The sequence below is a fragment of the Bos mutus genome, chromosome 4 (genome assembly GCF_027580195.1).
Source record: "Bos mutus isolate GX-2022 chromosome 4, NWIPB_WYAK_1.1, whole genome shotgun sequence".
NCBI classification, from domain to species: domain Eukaryota; kingdom Metazoa; phylum Chordata; class Mammalia; order Artiodactyla; family Bovidae; genus Bos; species Bos mutus.
Genome location: NC_091620.1, coordinates 61,361,524 through 61,383,122, shown reverse-complemented (window position 1 = coordinate 61,383,122; position 21,599 = coordinate 61,361,524). Strand labels below are relative to the sequence as shown.

Below are 21,599 nucleotides of genomic sequence, written 5' to 3'. Positions count from 1 at the left end.
AACTGTAGCCCTGTGGTAAGGAGTGAAAGGAACCAGAGTAACACATCTCTGCCCCTGGCACTTGAATCAAAATCTGGGCCCATGAAGGCTGTGTCTATCAGATGCCAAAATAACTTCTCAGTGGAGCCAAGTCAATCAAAGACAGTCAATTCACTGTAATTTTAGTCCATGTGGTTTCTTGGCATCATGTGGACCAAATAAACCAATTGACTGACAACACTGATCACTTTCCAACTAGTAATCCTGGTGTTTTCCAGAGAGGGGATTGCTGCTAAAGAAGGAGCAGGACTATACAGCGGATGTTTATAATGATCCCCTGGATACAAAATAAAGTAGAACTTTGGATCTAAAAAATAACAATTTGAGCTTTACTTAACATTTGCTTTTATAGAGTGTTAATACTAATATATGTATAGATTATTTTGATATAATTTTATATTTACATATTATATGGATAATTTTAAGTATGTGAATACAAGTATTTTTGCTGGTGGGGTACACAGTCAAACTTGTTTGTTTGTTATTCTAGATCCTTGATTCTCCATCTTTAAGCAACAGAGTTTTGTAAATGCTCCTTAATACATGTAAATGGACCTATTTTCTCATTCAGTAGATACTAAAAATACAATAATCTGCTAAGGGTTTATAATGTTTTATTTAATATAGTTTTAGTGCTCTGTTTTAAAATTTACTATTAAAGTGAATTCCTCTAGCCTAAGAATATTGTGAATCTATTGGAGGAGACACATCTACGTAGGGTCACGAAAGAGCAAAGAGAGGAGAATCAGGTACCAATAAAATATTAGGTTGGTCGGTCAGAGTATTTAAGCTATTGAAAAAAATTGTGTATGCATAAACATCTCTCTCTGTCTCCCCTAAATAACAGACTTTTTTTTTCCCCCCTTTTTCTCATTCTCCTTAGTTCCCCTATTTTGGGTGAATATTGGGCTATCTCAGGAACTGGCTTCCAGCAATGTTTCTTTTATTTATGTCTGTATTGGTTTGGTAGGGCTGCCATAACAAAATGCCACAGACTGCAGGGCTTAAGCAACAAAATTTCTCACAGTTCTGGAGCCTAGAAGTCCAAGATCATAGTGTTGGTGGGTCTGGTTTCTTTCAAGGTCTCTCTCATTAGCATGCAAGTGGCTATCCTTCTGCTATGTCCCCACATAGTCTTTCCTTTATCCACATGCAACTCTGTTATCTCTTTGTGTGTCTTAATCTCCTTTTCTTGCAATCATACCATCAGATCGGGTTAGGGCCAAGGCCCTATCTCCAAATATGGTCACATTCTGAGGTGTTTGGGGTTAGAGCTTCAACATAGCAATTTGGGGGAACACAATTCAGTCCATAATGTGCATTTCTTTTTAATAAATCTACTTATTACAGGAAAGTATGTGGGACTCAGCAATATCAAGAAGTATGATTAGGGTAACCATATCTTGATTTGTCCCTGAAGGTCCTGAACAAATTTTTATCCTGACTTAATTTAAAAAGTGCCCCCATTGGCTGTCAGAAGTCTCTCATTTGTATGATAAATGATATTGTGTGATAAATTATATTGTAATCCTGTTGTAGAGTTCTCGGAGCCAGAAGGCATATATCCAAAAACTGTGGTTGGACCGAGGTTTCCTCGACTATGAAGTAGAGACAATAGTAGTACCTGCATCAGGGTTATTAAGAGATTAAATGAGGCCGTATGTAGGATCGTTCGGAACCCTGCCCTGAGTATAGTCAGCACTGTGTGCGTGACCCTGAGGAAGCACAGAGGACATGTTTATCAGGTGTGACTGTAGTTGTCAGGTGTAATGGTTAATTTTGTGTGTCAACTTGGCTGGGCCCAAGTGCCCAGATATTTGGTCACACATCATTCTGGATGTTTCTATGAGAGTCGTTTTGGATATAATTTACATTTAAATGGTGGACTTTGAAAGCAGGTTAAATAAGTCACACTCACATATTGGAGATCAGTCAGTTGAAGGCCTGCAGAGAACAAAGGGCTGGCATTCCCTCAACCAGGGAAGAATTTACCAGCAGATTACCTTTGAACTTCAGCTCTTTCCTGAGCCCCTAGCCTACTGGTCTTCTGCATCAGATTTTGGACGTACCAACCTCCATAACTGTGTGAGCTAATTTCTTAATTCTGTTTCTATATATACACACATCTTATTAGTTGTTTCTCTGGAGGACCACCCCTAACACAGTATGTGTGGACACCAAAGCTGCACCTGAAAAGAACTTATAATTTTTAAAAGTTTAATGTATTTCTGGATTTTTATGCCCTTTTAAATTCACTGTGTTCTTTGCATGTCTATGTACATACCAATAAAAAAGATCATATGACAAGATAGCTAAGAGAGTGACTAGGCACTTTCTATATTAATCACAGTCTTTAAAAAACATATATTCTGCATTCACATACCGTGTTTGAACATGATATTGACATTATCCATCTGTGGGAATTTTCACCATTATTTATAATTATGAAGATGAATCATTTTTTTCCGGAAGTGAGTAGCATCTTTAATAAATGGAATACAATTATAATAGGTTTTGGTAAAACGAATGACTTAAAGGAAAAAAAAAAAAACTGAATCACTATATTAAAACTGAGCTCCAAAACTAGGAAATCAGGCAAATATGTTGGCAAGAGTTCAGCCAAGTTAAAAGACTGGCAGATCAAACCTTAGGAAAAAAGTTAAACAAGTTGGAAAAGCAAATAAAGGCTTGAGGGACAACCGAGCAGCAGCTATCAAATCTAAAAAGGGTTACTGTGGAGGGGATGGAGACCAGCTGTTCTCTAGCTTAGCTGAGCCCAGACAAGAACAAAAATAGATAAGAACGGCAGTGTGGCAGACCATTTAGAGCTAGGCTTCTGCAGTTAATTTGGTTAGAATGGTTACTTAGGATGTTCCAAATATACTTAAAAGTCTTTAGAGTTGGTTAGGTTTACCTTTTCTTGGTGTGAAGCCAAGTGGAAAACCCAGATCTAGATTTCTCCTGGGGTTAATCAGGATTGCCTGGGTGTGGGGGTAGAGCTTTTGTAAAAACCACAGGCTCTATTTCTATGAAATGATAGGAAGTAGTTTCCAGGATGTGCTGTTAAGAATAAAAGTACCATCAAAAGGGAATATGCATAACAGTAGCTACCTTCAGTATGAGAAATAGGGAAATAATGTGTATGTGTGTGTGTGTATAAAAATATGTACACATAATATATATAGACACAATATGTACACATAAAAATATAGATATACACAGATAGATAAAAACTGATAAATATGTGTATTTGGTTTTCTTTACTGGAAAAGAAGGATAAGCCAGAAATTAATATAGTTATCCTACTAGAGAGGTAAGGTAGCAGATACTGGAATTTCTCTGTGTGCATTTTTGTTAGTTTATTAGTTTCCTATTGCTGCTGTAATAAATCACAAGTTTAGTGGCTTAAGACAACATGAGTGTATAATTTTACAGTTCTGGAGGTCAGAAGTCCAAAATGGGTCTCACTGGGCTAAAATTCAGGTGTCAGCAGGGCTGGCTTCATTCTGGAAGCTCTAGGGGATAATTTGTTTCCTTGCCAGCTTACAGAGTCCACCTGCATTCCTTGGCTCATGGCCCTGTTTGACATCCGCATCCTCAAATCTCTCTTTGAATCTGATCCTTCTACCTAGCTGGTCTACATTTAAGACCTTTGTGATTACACATGTCCATGGGCTCATATAGGATAGTCTTCTTATCCTCAGATCAACTGATTAGTAACTTTAATTTCCATTTTGTCCTGACATATCCCATATTCACCATGTCTGGGGGACTGGTGTGTGTACGTCTTTGGTGTGTGTGGGGGCATATTCTGCATGCCATACCTTCTGAACCATTTAAATGTTTATTCACAAATAAAGCTGAATCAAAAAGGATAACAAAAGTGAACTCTAAAATTGAATACAAATAGAAACAAATGGGCTTAACCATATATCGAAAGGAAACATAACTGTATTGGGGAGGATACAGACTAGATTCAAGCAAGCTTTTTTTGAACACAGGACTTTGCTAATATACTGGAATTATTTTAAAGACCGAAATAATTATAAAGAAATCTCGATTTTTACTGAATAAATTTGTTGTAGGTATTATTTATAGTGAACTTAAAACTACCTTTTTGTATGTATTATAGGGTAGTGTAAACGTTGTTACTGGGAGACAGAGCATTCACTATGGAATAAGAGAGACATAAATTTGGAATGCAGGAAGGTGAGAAGGATGCCTGTGGTATGGGCTTTTTATGTCCATCCCCTGAAATGGCATAGATTGACACCACCAGGAGCAAGCAGCACATCTCCACCTGGTCTTGGTTTCTAAACAGCATTCCTTGGTAAAAGACATCAAAGCCTCCTTAAAGAGATGTCTAATTTCAGATGGAACAGGTTTAAAGTACAAGGGGGTCTTCCCTGATGTCCAGTGGTTAAGAATCTGCCTTGCAATGCAGGAGACATGGGTTAAATCCCTGGTCAGGGAACTAAGATCCCACCTGTCTTGGAGCAACTAAGCCTACCTGCTGCAATTACTGAAGCCCACGTACCGCAACCAAGATCCAGCACAGCCAAATAAATAATATATAAACAATAAAATAAAGTTTTAAAAAATAAAGTACAATCAAAAAAGCAAGAGAGTTCCAGGAAAACATCTATTTCTGCTTTATTGACTATGCCAAAGCCCTTGACTATGCGGATCACAATAAACTGTGGAAAATTCTGAGAGAGATGGGAATACCAGACCACCTGACCTGCCTCTTGAGAAACCTGTATGCAGGTCAGGAAGCAACAGTTAGAACTGGACATGGAACAACAGACTGGTTCCAAATAGGAAAAGGAGTACATCAAGGCTGTACATTGTCACCTGCTTATTTAACTTATATGCAGAGTACATCATGAGAAATACTGTTAAAATTATTTTAGATGCTTTAGAAACCATCTTCCTCCAGAGAGCAGTGAGATATGTTATTAACATATGGGGCATTTACATGTTTCAAAATATCATCCCCTCAATTACTTTTTAGTTACAAAAGGAAAATGACTGATTTACAATAGAGAAACCTGATCAACATCACCTTAATCAAATGATCAAACTTCACATGACAACAATGGGATTAACTAATATTTTGTGCCTCCTGATGTGATAAAATGGGATGGGTACAATACCAGTTGAAATGCTGGGCTGGATGAAGCAAAAGCTGGAATCAAGATTGCTGGGAGAAATATCAATAACCTCAGATATGCAGATGACACCACCCTTAGGGCAGAAAGTGAAGAACTAAAGAGCCTCTTGATGAAAGTGAAGGTGGAGAGTGAAAAAGTTGGCTTAAAGCTCAAGATTCAGAAAACAAAGATCATGGCTTCTGGTCCCATCACTTCATGGCAAATAGATGGGAAAATAGTGGAAACAGTGGCTGACTTTATTTTGGGGGGCTCCAAGGTTGCTGAAGATGGTGATTGCAGCCATGAAATTAACAGACACTTAGTCCTTGGAAGGAAAGTTATGACCAACCTAGACAGCATATTAAAAAGCAGAGACATTATTTTGTCAACAAATGTCCATCTAGTCAAGGCTATGGTTTTTCCAGTAGTCATGTATGGATGTGAGAGCTGGACCATAAAGAAAGCTGAGCACAGAAGAATTGATGCTTTTGAACTGTGGTGTTGGAGAAGACTCTTGAGAGTCCCTTGGACTGCAAGGAGATCCAACCAGTCCATCCTAAAGGAAATCAGTCCTGGGTGTTCATTGGAAGGACTAATGTTGAAGCTGAAACTCCAATATTTTGGCCACCTGATGTGAAGTGACTCTTTTGAAAAGACACTGATGTTGGGAAAGATTGAAGGCAGGAGAAGGGGATGGCAGAAGATGAGATGGTTAGATGGCATCACCGATTCAATGGTCATGAGTTTGGGTAAACTCCAGGAGTTGGTGATGGACAGGGAGGCCTGGCATGCTGCAGTTCATTGTGTCACATTACAAGAGAGTATCAGTATCATATTGTATATTGCTAGCCTGGGAAAAATCAAAATTGGAAGTATTGTTTCTACTGAACACATCTCACTTTCACACCATCATATACTCAAAAAAATCCTGAGTCAAACCATCATCATCAGTTAAGGACCATATACTGGATTTTTTCCTCCTTGTTTCCCACCTCTCTCCGTGAGCACTAAATTCACATTGTTCTGTATACTGTCTGTGGAAGCACCTTACCCAATCTCACACCTAACTCCTGCTACTCATCCAGTAGGTGGGACAGTATTTCTTTTCTTTTTTTTAAATTTAATTTTATTTTTTAACTTTACAATATTGTATTGGTTTTGCCATATATCAAAATGAATCTGCCACAGGTATACATGTGTTCCCTACCCTGAACCCTCCTCCGTCCTCCCTCCCCTTACCATCCCTCTGGGTCGTCCCATTGTACCAGCCCCAAGCATCCAGTATTCTTTTTTTAACAAAATATAGATTTTTTTAAGGGTATGTCTGTCCCCCCCAGCCCCAAAAAAAAAGTTTCTCTGAGATACTGGGAGCTCTGGCAGAAACTCTGAGAATGTAAACCAGATTCATACTCACTGGGGTTTTTAGCCTCTAAAAGCAGGACTATTAAGCCCTAAAGCCAGCCTCTGTAGCTTGGTAGCTTTGTGACTTAAGGAAATGGCAGCCTACTCCGGTATTCTCTTATGCAAAAAAGGGGATAATATCAGTACCTACCTCAAATGGTTGTATTAAACATATTTACGTATATAAAGAACCTAGAAAAATCCCAATAAGTGTTTATTCTCTTAAGCATCATCTTTCCATGAAATATCAGACCTGGATCAAATTCTGCTTTTAAGATGTTAATGATGATCCTATATAAAAGAATATCTTTCTTGCTTTCTTTGTGTCTCTCTTGGGTTCAGGTTTCCCTAGGACTCCTGCATGCCCATGCTACACATATCCTGTGGCCTCCAAAGCGCTGGCAGAAATTAGAGTCTGTTCTTCCTCCAGAGCGCTTGCTGGTTCAGAGTGAAGAGGACTGCCTGTAAGGATCCCCCTAAGCTGCTGCCATGGAGAGGCACCACTGCCACCAATCACAGGAAGTGGGATGGAGAAGAACGACACTGAAAAGGGCAAAGCTTCTTGCAAGAAATATTTCTATCACATTAAGATGATCTGTATTATTAGAGAGAGTTTTAAAATATTAAACAGTATTAAATGGCACCTGATTTTGTGTTAAATTGTAATGCTGTTTCATGTCCCCAAAATGCAGACTTTTGGAAATATGAAAATTTTATTCCCAAATGTCTCAAAGGGGATACATTTTGGATTTTTATGCATACATGTTCTATTCATTGTTAGATTTTGATTTTGGAGCTTTCTGCTGGAAGAATATGAAAACTAATATTTGATGAAAGTAGATAACTATTCATTTACTCTTAAGATGGAACATGAAGAAACATTAGGAATTACATTATAATTGACAGTATCTACAGTGCAGTGACTGCCAGCTAGGAAGAACAGCAAACTATGATGCAAAAATAAAACATTGATTTGTTCAGGTACTGTGTTGGGTGTTTATCACTAAACTGGTAATAGTCCATTAATAAAGAATATATTCTTTCTTTTGGAAGTAAAGAATTAAAATATTGGGGAACCGGGTCTCAGTATTTTTACACAACCAAATCTTTCTTACTGGCCCACTTTTAATCCAAAATTTCTTAGTGATCTCATGCCTATTCACACTGATGAGTAAACTTACTTTTCAATATTTGGCCACTATTTGGTAAAATGTTCTGAGTGAAATGGAAAAATCACTTCAACCAAGTCTGATTTTTTTTTCCTGTCCTAGTGATTTTTCAGTGCTCCTATCTATACTTCTGAAATCACCTACTAAACAGGGGTGGGGGGGCAATACTGACAGGTTTTATAATTGTATAGCTAAGAAGGTAGATTCTCTTTATGCAAGCCTGCATTTATGAAACCTTTTTTTTTTTTTTTTTTTCTCCCATTGGTTGGAGGTTTGTGCTTATGGGAACTACATCTCTAGATCAATCTCCTCTGTATGCCTGGTCTCATTTGCTTTTGTTTCATCAACAGATAAGATACCAAACAAGAATTAACCATCTTGCAAATGTGGATACAAACTCATTATTAGCTAGCAGAAACAGAAAGAGCAACCACAAAAAACATATGCATATTGAGAGCATATGTTACTAATAATAATTCATTAGCATCATAATAGCTAGTTCAGCACACATCAGTGAATACTTATACACTAAGATTGGTCAAAATTATCATTTAAAAAAAAAGATCTGCTTAATATCTCTTGATCAATCTGTATTATCCTTATGAGTTCTTCTTTTCTACTTCCCTCTCTTCCCCAATTTAAGCTTCACACTCTGGCCTTTAACTGCAAATTACCAAATTCTCATTGCTATTTCAAGGCTTGTAACTTTTTTCCCTTGGTAAAGTGCATCCCCTAGGATTATATGTAAAATATTGAGTGCATAAGAGTATTAACCCTTTAGTTGCTAGAGCATAGGAAAGTCCAGGGTCTATGGAAGATGGGACTGGGGGAGATAATGAGGCGAGACAAAGAACAAATAAAGGGGTACCTGGATTAGCTGCTACTTATCCTGCTATGGCTTCCCTGGTGGCTCAGATGGTAAAGTGTCTGCCTGCAATGTGGGAGACCTGGGTTTGATCCCTGGGTTGGGAAGATCCCCTGGAGAAGGAAATGGCAAACCACTCCAGTATTCTTGCTGGAAGATTCCATGGATGGAGGAGCATGGTAGGCTACAGTCCATGGGGTTGCAGAGAGTTGTATACAACTGAGCGACTTCACTTTCACTTTTCACTTTATCCTGCTATGGAAGAATTTGGTATTTTAACAGTTCAGCAAACTGTCAGCCTTATTACCTTATTGACTGACTATATCTTCCTATTCCAACTATTAACTCAAGATTGTAAATCTTAAGACAGGAGACAAATGCTCCTTCTGTTTACTTTTGTATTCTCAAACCATCTAGCATATAACCAACCGAGTTAATATGTGATGCTTGTTGAACAAGTCAGCTCATAAGCTACCTCCTCAAAGATGCAACTCTTGGCAGAGATTATAACTGTGTTACCTAGTATGTACTTTCATGAGTCCATCAATCACTCTAAATATTAAGAAGAAAGAGTTATTAACTGTCCACCACTCCCAGGGCACAGCAAGAAGTCATAGACCCAGGAGCCCAGTCTTTCTGTGAAAGAGGCTTATTAGCTTATATTCATAGCTATGATCCAAGGGGCAGGCTTCTAATTAAACACAAGTCTAAGAGGTGACTGTAATCCTTTCCAGAGACCTCAGAGGGCAGGTCCTATCTTTGCACTCTCCCTCTGTTACAGTCCAGAGCACCAGTATCTCCCAGAGAAGAACCTTACTCATGTCTGGTGCCCTTGTTTTTTGTGACTGCCACTCGTGGGACACCCTTTGATCACCTGACTCTGGTGGCCAGCAGTGCTGGCATTCTTGTGTCCCACAGAACTAACAATTGGAGAGTCACTTCTTGGCTGATTGTCACTCCAGGGCAAGGCACAGATGGGTGCCTAAAATAGATGCCCACTCTTTCTGGGAAAGTGGCCCATTTGCTTGACCTGGAACTTTGGTCTGAGGTGCAGAGGTCTGGTTTGGCACACACCTAGGGGCCTTCTGAGGTAAGGACACCAGGATGGAGGTAGGTGGATGCCGTATCTGTGCTCTCCCTCTGCCTCATTCCAGGTTGCCAACATCTTCCAGAAGAAAGCTTGTATGACACTCTGATTTTTGTGACTGCCACACAAGAGACCCCTCTAGATTGCATGACTGGAGGACAGTAAGATTTACATTTGTGATCCCACAGGACTATATGCACTTACATACTTTAAAAGCTGCTGCATAAAGGCCTAGCTTCCAAACCACTTGGAGCCAGGTGCTGACTGAGATCCTCCTCTCTGTTGATAGGTCTTGGCACATCCTCAGCTAGCAAGAGCCACTAAATATAAGACAGACTGCAGGGACAATCACAAAGGATTGAGGAGCAACCAAGCACTAAGGCAGAGCAGAACGATAAGGTATATCTCCTTCACATGGCTGCTCCTTTAAGACTGGTAGCAATGGTTGTTTTATTTAGTGCATAGAAACATGGAGAGTCAAGGAAAATGAAGAAATAGGGATATATTCCAAATGAAAGAACAAAATAAAACCTGAGAAAAAGTCAATAATGAAACAGATAAATAATTTACCTAAAAAAGTTTTCAAAATAGTGGTAATAAAGATGGTCACCAAACATGGGAGAATAAATGACCACAGAACTTCAACAAAGAGGCAGGAAATATAAGAAAGTAAAGGAAAGAGAAGTCACAGAGCTAAATACAATAACTGAACTGAAAACTATACTAGAGGGATTCAATAGCAGACTAGATAGATGAAATAGAAGAAAGGATCAATGGAATTGAAAACAGAGCAGTGGAACTCACACAATCAGAGCAGCAAAAAGAATAAAGAATGAAAAAGTGTGAAGATAGTTGAAAGGGATTATGGGACATCAAGCAGACCAATGTTTACATTATAGGGGTCCTATAGATGACTTATTTGAACAATGGCTGAAAATTTTCCAAACCTGAGGAAGGAAACAGACACCCAGATGCAGGAAACCTAGAAGTTCCAAAAAAGATGAACCTAAAGCGACCAAAGCATGTTATAATTAAACTATCAAAAGTAACGACGAGAAGAAAATCAAAGCAGCAAGAGATAAACAACATGGCATACAAGGGAAATCCTGCAAGATTGTTAGCAGGTGTTTCAACAGAAACTTTGTAGGCTAGAAGGATGTGACACAGTATACTTGAAATCCTGAAAGAAAACAAACAAAAACTTCCAACCAATAATATTCTACCTGGCAAAGTTGTTGAAGGAGTGGGAAAGAGTCTTCCATACCAGCAAATAGTAAAGGAGTTCATCAGCACTAAACCAACTTTATGAGAAAAGTTAGACTACTTTAATCGAAAATGAAATGGTGCTAATTAGTAACAGGAAAACATAAAAGTATAAGTCTCAGAGTAAAGTTAAATATATAGTAAAATTCAGAATAATCTAATGTAAAGGTGGTAGATGAATCATTTATAAAGCTAGTATGAAGGTTAAAAGACAATGCTAAGAAAAATAACTACTAGCTACAATAATTAAAGGATACCCAACATTAAAAAAGAATTGATGCTTTTGGATTGTGGTGCTAGAGAAGACTCTTGAGAGTCCCATGGATTACAAGGTATCAAACCAGGCAGTCCTAAAGGAAATCAACCCTGAATGCCCATTGGAAGGACTGACACTGAAGAGGAAGCTCCAATACTTTGGCCACCTGATATGAAAAGCCAACTCATTGGAAAAGACCCTGATGCTGGGAAAGATTGAAGGCAAAAGGAGAAGAGGGCAGCAGAGGATGAGATAGTTAGATGGCATCACTGACTCAATGGACATGACTTTGAGCAAACTCCAGAAGATAATGAAGGACAAGGAAGCCTGGCAGGCTGCAGTCCATGGGGCTGCAAAGAGTCAGACATGATTTAGCAACTGAACAACAACAATGAGACTGTCTATATTATCTAAATAAAATGTCTATACATCCAAAGCAATCTATAGATTTATTGAAATCCCTATGAAAGATGCATGAATGACATTTTTCACAGAACTAGAACAAATACTGCCAAAATGTGAAACCACAAAATATCCTGAATCACCAAAGCAATCTTGAGAATAAAGAACAAAGCTGGAGGTTTCACACATCCTGACTTCACATTATACTCAAAGCTACAGTCATCAAAACAGTATGGTACTGGCACAAGAAGAGACACAGTAGAAATCCCAGAAATAAATCTATGCCCTTATGGTCAGTTGATCTATGACAGAGGCAAGAATATGCAATAGAGAAAAGACAATCTCTTCAATAAGTAGTACTTGGAAAACTGGACACTTACATGTAGATTGAAATTAGAAAATTTCTCCTACCAAATTTCAATGGCGTTTCTCACAGAAATATACCAATCCTAAAGTCTACATAGAACCACAAAAGACACTGAATATCCAAAAGCAATCTTGAGAAAGTACAAAACTTAAGCCACCATCTTCCTTGACTTCAACTACTGGGTTGGCCAAAAAGATCATTTGGGTGCTTCCAAACTATCTTACAGAAAAGCCCAAATAAATGTTTTGGCCAACCCAATATATTATAAGGAGAGATAATACAGCAAGGAGATAAGAAAGCATTCTCAAGTGAACAATGCAAAGAAATAGAGGAAAACAATAGAATGGGAAAGACTAAAGGTCTTTTCTGGAAAATGAGAGATACCACGGGAACATTTCATGCAAGGATGGGCACACTAAAGGACAGAAATGGCATGGACCTAACAGAAGCAGAAGATATTAAGAAGAGGTGGCAAGAATACACAGAAGAACTATACAGAAGAGATCTTTATGACCTAGATAACCATGATGATCATTCACCTAGAGCCAGACATCTTAGAGTACAAGGTCAAGTGGGCCTTAGGAAGCATCACTATGAACAAAGCTAGTGGAGGTGATAGAAGTCCAGCTGAGTTATTTCAAATTCTAAGATATTATGCTTTTAAAGTGCTGCACTCAATATGCCAACAAATTTGGAAAACTCAACAGTGGCCACAGGACTGGAAAAGATCAGTTTTCATTCTAATCCCAAAGAAGAGCAGTGCCAAAGAATTTTCAAACTACTGCACAATTGCACTCATCTCACATGCTAGCAAGGTAATGCTCAAAATTCTCCAAGCTAGGCTTCATGAGTATGTGAACTGAGAAATTCCAGATATTCAAGCTGGATTTAGAAATGACAGAGGAACCAGAGATCAAATTGCCAACATCCATTGGATCATAGAAAAAACAAGGGAATTCTAGAAATCATCTACTTCTGCTTCATTGACTATGTTAAAACTTTTGACTGTGTGGATTACAACAAGCTGTGGAAAATTCTTAAAGAAAGAGGAATACCAGAGCACCTTACCTGCCTCCCAAGAAACCTGTATGCAAGTGAAGAAGCAAGACATGTTAGAACCAGACATGGAACAATGGACTGGTTCAAAATTGTGAAAGGAGTACGTTGAAGCTGTATATTGTCACCTTGCTTATTTAACTTCTATACAGAGCACATCATGTGCGAAATGCTGGGCTGGATGATGCACAACCTGGAAACAAGATCAATAGCCTCAGATATGTAGATACTGCTGCTGCTGCTAAGTCGCTTCAGTTGTGTCTGACTCTGTGCCACCCCACAGACGGGTCTGATTCTTTGCCACCCCATAGATGGCAGCCCACCAGGATCCTTTGTCCCTGGGATTCTTCAGGCAAGAACACTGGAGTGGGTTGCTGTTTCCTTCTCCAATGCATGAAAGTGAAAAGTGAAAGTGAAGTCGCTCAGTTTCTGGAGTGGGGTGCCATTGCCTTCTCCATATATGTAGATGACACCACTCTAATGGCAGAAAGTAAGGAAGAACTAAAGAACTTTTTGATGAAAGTGAAAGAGGAGAGTGACAAAGCTGGCTTAAAACTCGGCATTCAAAAAGCTAAAATCATGGAATCTGGTCCCATCATTTCATGGCACATAGGTGGGGAAACAATGGAAACAGTGACAGATGTTATTTCCTTGGGTTCCAAAATCACTATGGATGGTGACTGCAGGCATGAAATTAAAAGATGCTTGCTCCTTGGTAAAAAAGCTATGACAAACCTAGATGATATATTAAAAAGCAGAGATATCACAATGGTCTGTATAGTAAAAGCTGTGGTTTTCCCAGTAGTCATGTATGGATGTGAGAGTTGGACCATAAAGAAGGCTGAGCACCAAAGGATTGATGCTTTCAAACTGAGGTGCTAGAGAAGACTTTTGAGAGTCCCTTGGACAGGAAGGAGATCAAACCAGTTGATCCTAAAGGAAATCAACCTTGACTCTTCACTGGAAGGACTGATGCTGAAGCTGCAATACTCTGGCCACCTGATGCAAAGAGCTGACTCATTGGAAAAGACCCTGATGCTGGGAAAGACTGAAGGCAGGAAGAGAAGGGGGCGTCAGAGGACGAGATTTTTGGATGGCATCTTTGATTCAATCGATATGAGTTTGAGCAAACTCCAAGGGATAGTGAAAGACAGAGAATTCTGGCATCCTGCAGTCCATGGGGTCACAAAGAGTTGGACTTAGTGACCAAACAACAAATATACTACAAACTATAGTAATCAAAGCAGAATGGTCCTGGCATAGAAACAGACACATACATCAAAGGAACAAAATGGCCAAGAAATAAACCCATGCCTATGTCATCAATTAGTTAATGACCAAAGACCAAGGATATACAATAGAGAAAGGACAGTTTTTCAATAAATGTTAGGAAAAGTGGACAGCCACAGGAAAAAGAATGACCACCATCTTCCACCATACACAAAAAAATATCTCAAAATAGATTAAAAACTTGAACACTTGAAATCATTAACTCCTAGAAGAAAACATAGGTGGCAAGCTCCTTGACATTGGTCTTGGTGATGATTTTTTGGAAGTGACACCAGAAGCAAAAGCAACAAAAGCAAAATAAGCATGTAGGACTACATTAAACTAAAAGCTTCTGCACAGCAAAGGAGACTTAGCAAAATCAACCTACCAAATGGGATGAAACATTGGCAAATCATATATCTTGTTAGGGCTTAATGTCCAGAACATATAAAAAAACTCATGAAACTCAATTGCTAAGAAAAAAAAAAAATCCAAAGCCTCTTGGACATTTTTCCAAAGGAGAGACATACATGACCAACAGTTACATAAAAAGACGTTCACATCACGCTCATCAGGGAAGTGCAAATCAAAATCACAATGAGATATCACCTTACACCAGATAAAACATCTGCCAAAAAGAAAAGAAGAGGGAGGATATGGATAAAAGGGGACTCTTATGCACTGTTGGTGGGAATGTAAATTGGTACAGCCACTATGGAAAATATATAGACTTTCCTTAAATAATTAAAACTACCATATACTGTTGCTGTGTTAGTCACTCAGTCATGTCCGACTCTTTGCAACCCCATGGACTGTAGCCTATCAGGCTCCTCTGTCCATGGGATTCTCCAGGCAAGAATACTGGAGCGGGTTGCCATGCCCTTCTCCAGGGGATCTTCCTGATGCAGGGATCGAACTCAGGTCTCCTTCACTGCAGGCAGATTCTTTACCATATGAGCCACCAGGGAAGCCCATATAATCCAACAATTCCACTTCTGGGAATGTCATCTGAAGAGAACAAAAACACTAACTCAAAAAGATACATCTACCCCCATTTTTATTGCAGCCCTAACAGAGTAGCCAAGGCATAGATAGATACAACCTAAGTATCCAATGAAAGATGAACAAAGAGACATGGGATATATATCCAATGGAATAGTATTCAACCATTTAAAAAAAATGGAGATCTTGCTATTTATGACAACACAGACTTTGAGAACCTTATGCTAAGTGAAATAATTTATACAGAAAAAGACAAATATTGTATGATTTCTCTTATATATGAAAACCAAAAAAGGAAAAGAAAGAAGATGAAAAATAGAAGCTCACAGGTACAGAGAACAAATTGGTGGTGGCCAGAGGTGAAGGGGTGAGGCATAAAATGGGTAAAGGAGGTCAAAAGGCAGGAACTTTCAGCTGTAAGTCACGGGGATGTGATATATAGCATGGTGACTCTGGTTAATTACACTGTGTTACATATACGAGCACTTCAGAGAATACAGCTTAGAAGTTACCACTAGGAAAAAACTATGTATGGTGATACATGTTAACTAGACTTACTGTGGTGATCATTTCATAATACATGGAAATATGGAATCATTGTGTTGCATACCTAAAGTCAATATAATGCTATATGTCAATTATACCTCAAAAAAAATAATTTGGAGATACCCTTTTTCTACCTTGGGTTTTGATCTCTTAATATCTTTTAAATTCTCTCCTTTCCTGATGAATTCAAGAAGTGAAAGTGACTCCAGCTATAAATTTCTCACCAAAAGCTATTTTCCTGTACTACCCATTTTTCTCCTTAAACACATGAGAATAAACCTCTTAAAATTTTATATTTTAAAAGTCAGAAATCTCTCATGCATCTCTCTTACAACTGGCTTCCCATAAACAAAATCTTCAGCAATGTCCTTATTTTGTCAGATTTGCTTTCCTTCATTAGGATGGTAGAAGTTTTAAGTAGTTCACCAAAATAATTTTCCTCTTTTTCCTATAAATAACACTAAGTTATGTTTTCCAGGTTTCCTGCAGTTAGTTATGACCAAGTTTCTGAGTTCTTGACAACTCAGATTATGACTAAAAATGATTAATGCGTCTGGCACATAAAACCTCTCATGGGCTCCTCTAGGCTCGTCCCATGTCTCCAGTGGGAAGCTAATGATTATAAGACCTTAAAGGTTAAGAGAAACATGTGATGGAAAATGTGAGAGTCCCTGAGTGACCACCTGAATAAAAGCCAACACAACTGAAACATTTTCCCTGGACTATCAGTTGAGCAAGAAACACATTTCTATTCTGTAAATTCATTGAGATGTTGAAGTCTGTGAGCACAACTAACATAGGTTAATTAATAGAGATTCCTATAGAGAAAGAATAAAATGGTTAGATAGCATCACTCACTCAGTGGGCCTGAATTTGAACAAACTCCAGGAGACAGTGAAGGATGGAAGAGCCTGGCATGCTGCAGACCAGGCAGTTGCAGAGTCGGACACAACCTAGTAACTGAACAATCACACAGAGGAGGACTCCTTAGTATAGCTTAAAGGACTGTCTTTGGGTTAGCTCTTCTTTGAGCCAAGACTATTACCTCTGTCTTTTAAAGGTTAAGATCTCTATTTCTAAAATTTGATAACAAACTTCATATGCATTTCAGTATCAAAATCAACTGATTACTTATTTTTTGATCTTCAAGTAGACAAGACACCGTTATGAACCATTCTAATATATACAGATTATAGAATGGAAATGTTCACCTGGCAGAGCAAAATGGGAAGGTTATTAAATTCACTCGGGAAAATACATCAAATTCAGGAGGAATTTGTTATGTTAAATAGTTTTCATGATAAGATTCAATTTGGGCTTTTAGTTTGATCTTACTGACGTTTAATTTGAAGCTACAGTAATTTTTCATTACATTGAATGCTTTAAATCACAAGATTAGCAAGTCTCTAATCAGTTCTACTAACAGGGTGGTATCCAATCCCCAGTTGCAAAGAGTCCAAATCCACCCACAAAGAACCTGAAGACCTAACAAGAGGGTTCATCTCCAAACACAACAAGCAAGGGCTGACAAGCAGGAGGTCCCACTGACCTGCTCCAACACAGGTCTCTACGCTACTCTTTTCAGTCTTCTCACAACATGTATATCCTCTATTTTGGGTGAAACATTACTTCTATGAAGAGCATGGGAGCCTTCAGCATACATATTTTCCCCTCGGATCATTCTAACCCCACTGACCCTTTTTGCAAGAATAAAACATTTCTCACCAATTTTCTCCTATTCCTATAATTCTGCACTTTATACAAAGCTTTGCTCTCTCTGGGCAATGTCATGGATTTTTAAAAAAATGCTGTCCAGATTCAAAATCTCAATATGTTTCTATCCCTTTCCCACTATATTTATCTAGTTCATCCATTCATCTTCTTTGAAGATTAATTTATATTTTCCCGTTCAGAATGATGTTACATCTTTTCCTAATGCTCACCCTGAACTAATGACTTTACTTCCAATTTAGAGAATATATAAAGAATAAGAAAAGGACTTCAGCATCTTGCCAGAACCATGTCTAAGAGGGCTATGTGTACCTGTATCCATGTATTCTGCTTCCTGACTGCTGATAAACCCATTTAAATGCAACTTTCCATTTCAGAAAGTTGAATCCATGACTAGGAAGATAAGTTTGAAAATATATTCAGACTGCAGTACAAATTGGTTTAAAAATGTATGTGTAAGAGTTCTCATAAGTCCACTCTTTGTTAGACCCAAGCCCTTTTTCCTACTTGAGGAAATTACTATAGTAATTGACCCCTGTCTCTACATTACCACTTTTTCTTTTCTCGCCATCACTCCCATCAGCATGTCAGTATGCTGTCATTTCTCCCACCTCACAACCCTTTCCCTTGACACATGCCCCCTTTTTATTCCAGTCACTCCCTTGCATGCCTTATTTCTATATAAATCAGCTCCTCAAAAGAATTGCCTACACTCTGTCTCAAATCCATTCAAGCATTGACACCACCACTCAACTAGAACTTTTTGTGTCAGGGTTACCAGAGACCTCTAATATACCAAAGTCAACTCCTTCAGTTCAGTTCAGTTCAGTCATTCAGTCATGTCCGACTCTTTGCAACCCCATGGACTGCAGCACACCAGGCCTCCCTATCCATCACCAATTCCTGGAGCTTACTCAAACTGAAGTCCATCAACTGGGTGATACCATCCAACCGTCTCATCCTCTGTCATCCCCTTCTCCTCCTGCCTTCAATCTTTCCCAGCATCACGGTCTTTTCAAATGAGTCAGTTCTCCACATCAGGTGGCCCAAGTATTGGAGTTTCAGCTTCAGTATCAGTCTTTCCAATGAATATTCAGGACTGACCTCCTTTAGGATGGACTGGTTGGATCTCCTTGCAGTCCAAGGGACTTTCAAGAGTCTTCTCCAACACCACAGTTCAAAAGCATCAATTCTTCAGTGCTCAGCTTTATTTATGGTCCAACTCTCACATCCATACATGACTACTGGACAAACCATAGCTTTGACTAGAAAGCTAGTCAAAGTATTGTTGACAAAGTAACGTCTCTGCTTTTTAATATGCTGTCTAGGTTGGTCATAACTTTTCTTCCAAGGAGCAAGCATCTTTTAATTTCATGGCTGCAGTCACCATCTGCAGTGATTTTGGAGCCCTCCAACATAAAGTCTATCAACTCCTTAGCCTTCATTTTATTGACCTTTCAACAACATTTGATACTGCTTTCTACTCTTTCCCTTAGATTTTATTCACTTGCCTCCTGGGGAGTGACTATTTCTTGGTGTCCCTGTAGTTCACGAATAATTCCTACTCAGTAGCCTTGGTTCTTTCTCAATGTATATTAGCATACTCTAGGGATATTTCAGCCTCTTTTATCTACAGTCATTCCACTCATGATTACTGAGCCTTGGGGAGAGGAAGCTTTCTGTCCAGAATGCTCTGAACCCTGGAGCCATATGAGAATCAAAACTAGATAAATATTGCATTGCAAGTAGTGTCTCCTGCTCCATTGATTACCTTTTTCTTTTGTTGATTATTTCCTTTCCTCTGCAGAAACTTTGTAGTTTGATGTCCTACTTGCTTTTTAACTTGATTATGATAATCATTTCACAATGGATATCAATTTATAACATTGTACACCTTAACTGTATACAATGTTTATCAGTTATACATTAATGAAGCTGGAAAAAAAAATGAAGATATGGCTTTCACTTTTCAAAACTAGCTGTGAGTATCAAAATCCCCAAAATTTCCAGAGAAAAGTTCATTCCAAAATATTCATTGAATGAAGAAACGTGAATTTCCTACTATATTTTTAAAATTTTAATTAAATGTAAGCACCAAGCACCACTGACTTAGTTAGTAAGTTATATTTTTTGTGGAATAGATAAATGAGCCTAATTCTATATCCACTCCCACCAACCATCAATATAATGACAATGGTGATAGATGTATTGTGACTATGTAGGAGGGTCTAATTATTTTTAGGATATATGTGGAAGTATATCAGGTAAAAGTATTTTACAAAAATGTTCCATTTGTCAAATAAGGGAGGGGCATATTGGGACCTATTACATCATTCTTTCAATTGTTCTACAGGTTTGAAAATTTTCAACTTTTTAAAAATGAGAAAAGGATATAAGAATAGTAAGGATAAAGCAATGGCTCTCCACTTAACTGCTTTCCTTCTATATCTTCCTTGAAAAATGTGTAAATAAAACCAGGACAATGCTGTTGCAATTTATTTCAGTACAACCTCAGTGCTGTTTATTTAGGGATTAGTTTATATTTTGGCTTTTTCTCCTCTTTTTATAACAATAAGTCTTTCCAAGTACTTTCATATATCACCTGCAAGAAAAGTCAAAAGAGGAAACAGAAACAGCAATTCATCATGAAAGAAAAAAAAAATTTTTTTTAAAGCTTCTAGTATGCTTACTATTCATGACTGTATTTGAAATCAATATTTTACTCTCTCCTCTGGCCTGGTTGCCATTCATTTGTTTTGTGGGTGGTTTGGGGCAGGTCGGGTCTTAGAATTTACATCCAAAGAACACAGTAGTGAGTAGAAACTGAGAAGAGAAAAAGTAAAAGAATGTGGGAGAAGAGTAACAGATTGAGAAGTATAGTCAGAAGGAAAGTGAGCGATTTTGGCAATTTGTGGGGCTATAAGAAGTCTTTTTTGAGACTACAAATCATCCCTTCACTCATAAGACCTCTGTCTTCCCTAAACTGTTTCAGTTTTCCTGAGAGCAAATGGACATTAAAGGTTGTATAGAGAAAGAGCAGCTGGAAAGATCTTGAGAGCAAAGCAAGATTAGAGGTTGTTAGAGAAAAAGAGGAGATGATGGTAATCGAAAGAAAGTTGGTGGTGGCACTTTATGTTTATTTTTTATTTATTTATTTTTGGTGGGACCACACTTGCAGGATCTTAGTTACCCCACCAAGCATCAAACCCAGGCCACAGCAGTAAAAGCATGGAGTTCTAATCACTAGACCACCAGGCAATTCCCAGTGGTGATATTTTAAGTAGTGCATATGTGTACGCTAAGTCATTTCAATTGTGTCCGACTCTGCAACTCCAGGGACTGCAGCCCACCAGGCTGCCCTGTCCATAGGATTCTCCAGGCAAGAATACTGGAGTGGGTTGTTAGACTGTCCTCCAGAGAATCTTCCCAACCCAGGGACTGAACCCATGTTTCTCACATCTCCTACATTAGCACGGGGGTTCTTTACCACTAACGCCACCTGGGAAATGCATTGTGAGTGATAAGAACCAAAACCAGAGTAACACCCTATTTCTGGGTTAAACATTAGTAGGTCCAGAGGCATACTCGTCCATTCCTGTGTTGAGCAGTACCGAGACTAAGCAAAATGACCCATCTGAAACACTACTCTGAAAGTTAAACCTGTGACACAACCAAACAGCTTTTCCACCAAGACTAACTCTGAGACTCTCCCTCAATTTGACCATTGATCCAATGCTATTATGTTACACATAATCTAATCTCAAGAAGTCTCTCTCATCAGATTCATCCTATGTGACACGTCCTAGGTCCTGAATTCCCACAGACACCCTTTCCTAATTTCCCTATTTTCAGATGTTACCACTGCAATTTTGGCAAAATGATAGTTTCCCTTACTGCAGTACATCTTTGCTTAGTCAGGTTTTCCTGGTGGTCTTTTGAGAAACTGGCAGTGAACACATGGAACAGGATATTATAATTGTAGAAGAGACAGTT

The 21,599-nt window shown here is 38.5% G+C and overlaps 1 protein-coding gene and 1 long non-coding RNA gene across 2 annotated transcripts in view; one reads left to right on the top strand and one right to left on the bottom strand.

Annotated features, from left to right (window-relative positions):
- Nucleotides 1-7,574, top strand: part of IMMP2L (inner mitochondrial membrane peptidase subunit 2) — a 949,675-nt gene extending 942,101 nt beyond the window's left edge. Inside the window, exon 7 of the mRNA XM_070369545.1 lies at nt 6,936-7,574. Within this exon, the coding sequence (XP_070225646.1) occupies nt 6,936-7,061 (126 nt within the window). The 3' untranslated portion in view covers nt 7,062-7,574. The remainder of the gene's footprint in view (nt 1-6,935) is intronic.
- The window catches only part of LOC138987624 (uncharacterized), a 398,295-nt gene that overhangs the window by 10,265 nt on the left and 366,431 nt on the right, over nt 1-21,599 (bottom strand). The gene's annotated exons all lie outside the window — the stretch shown is intronic.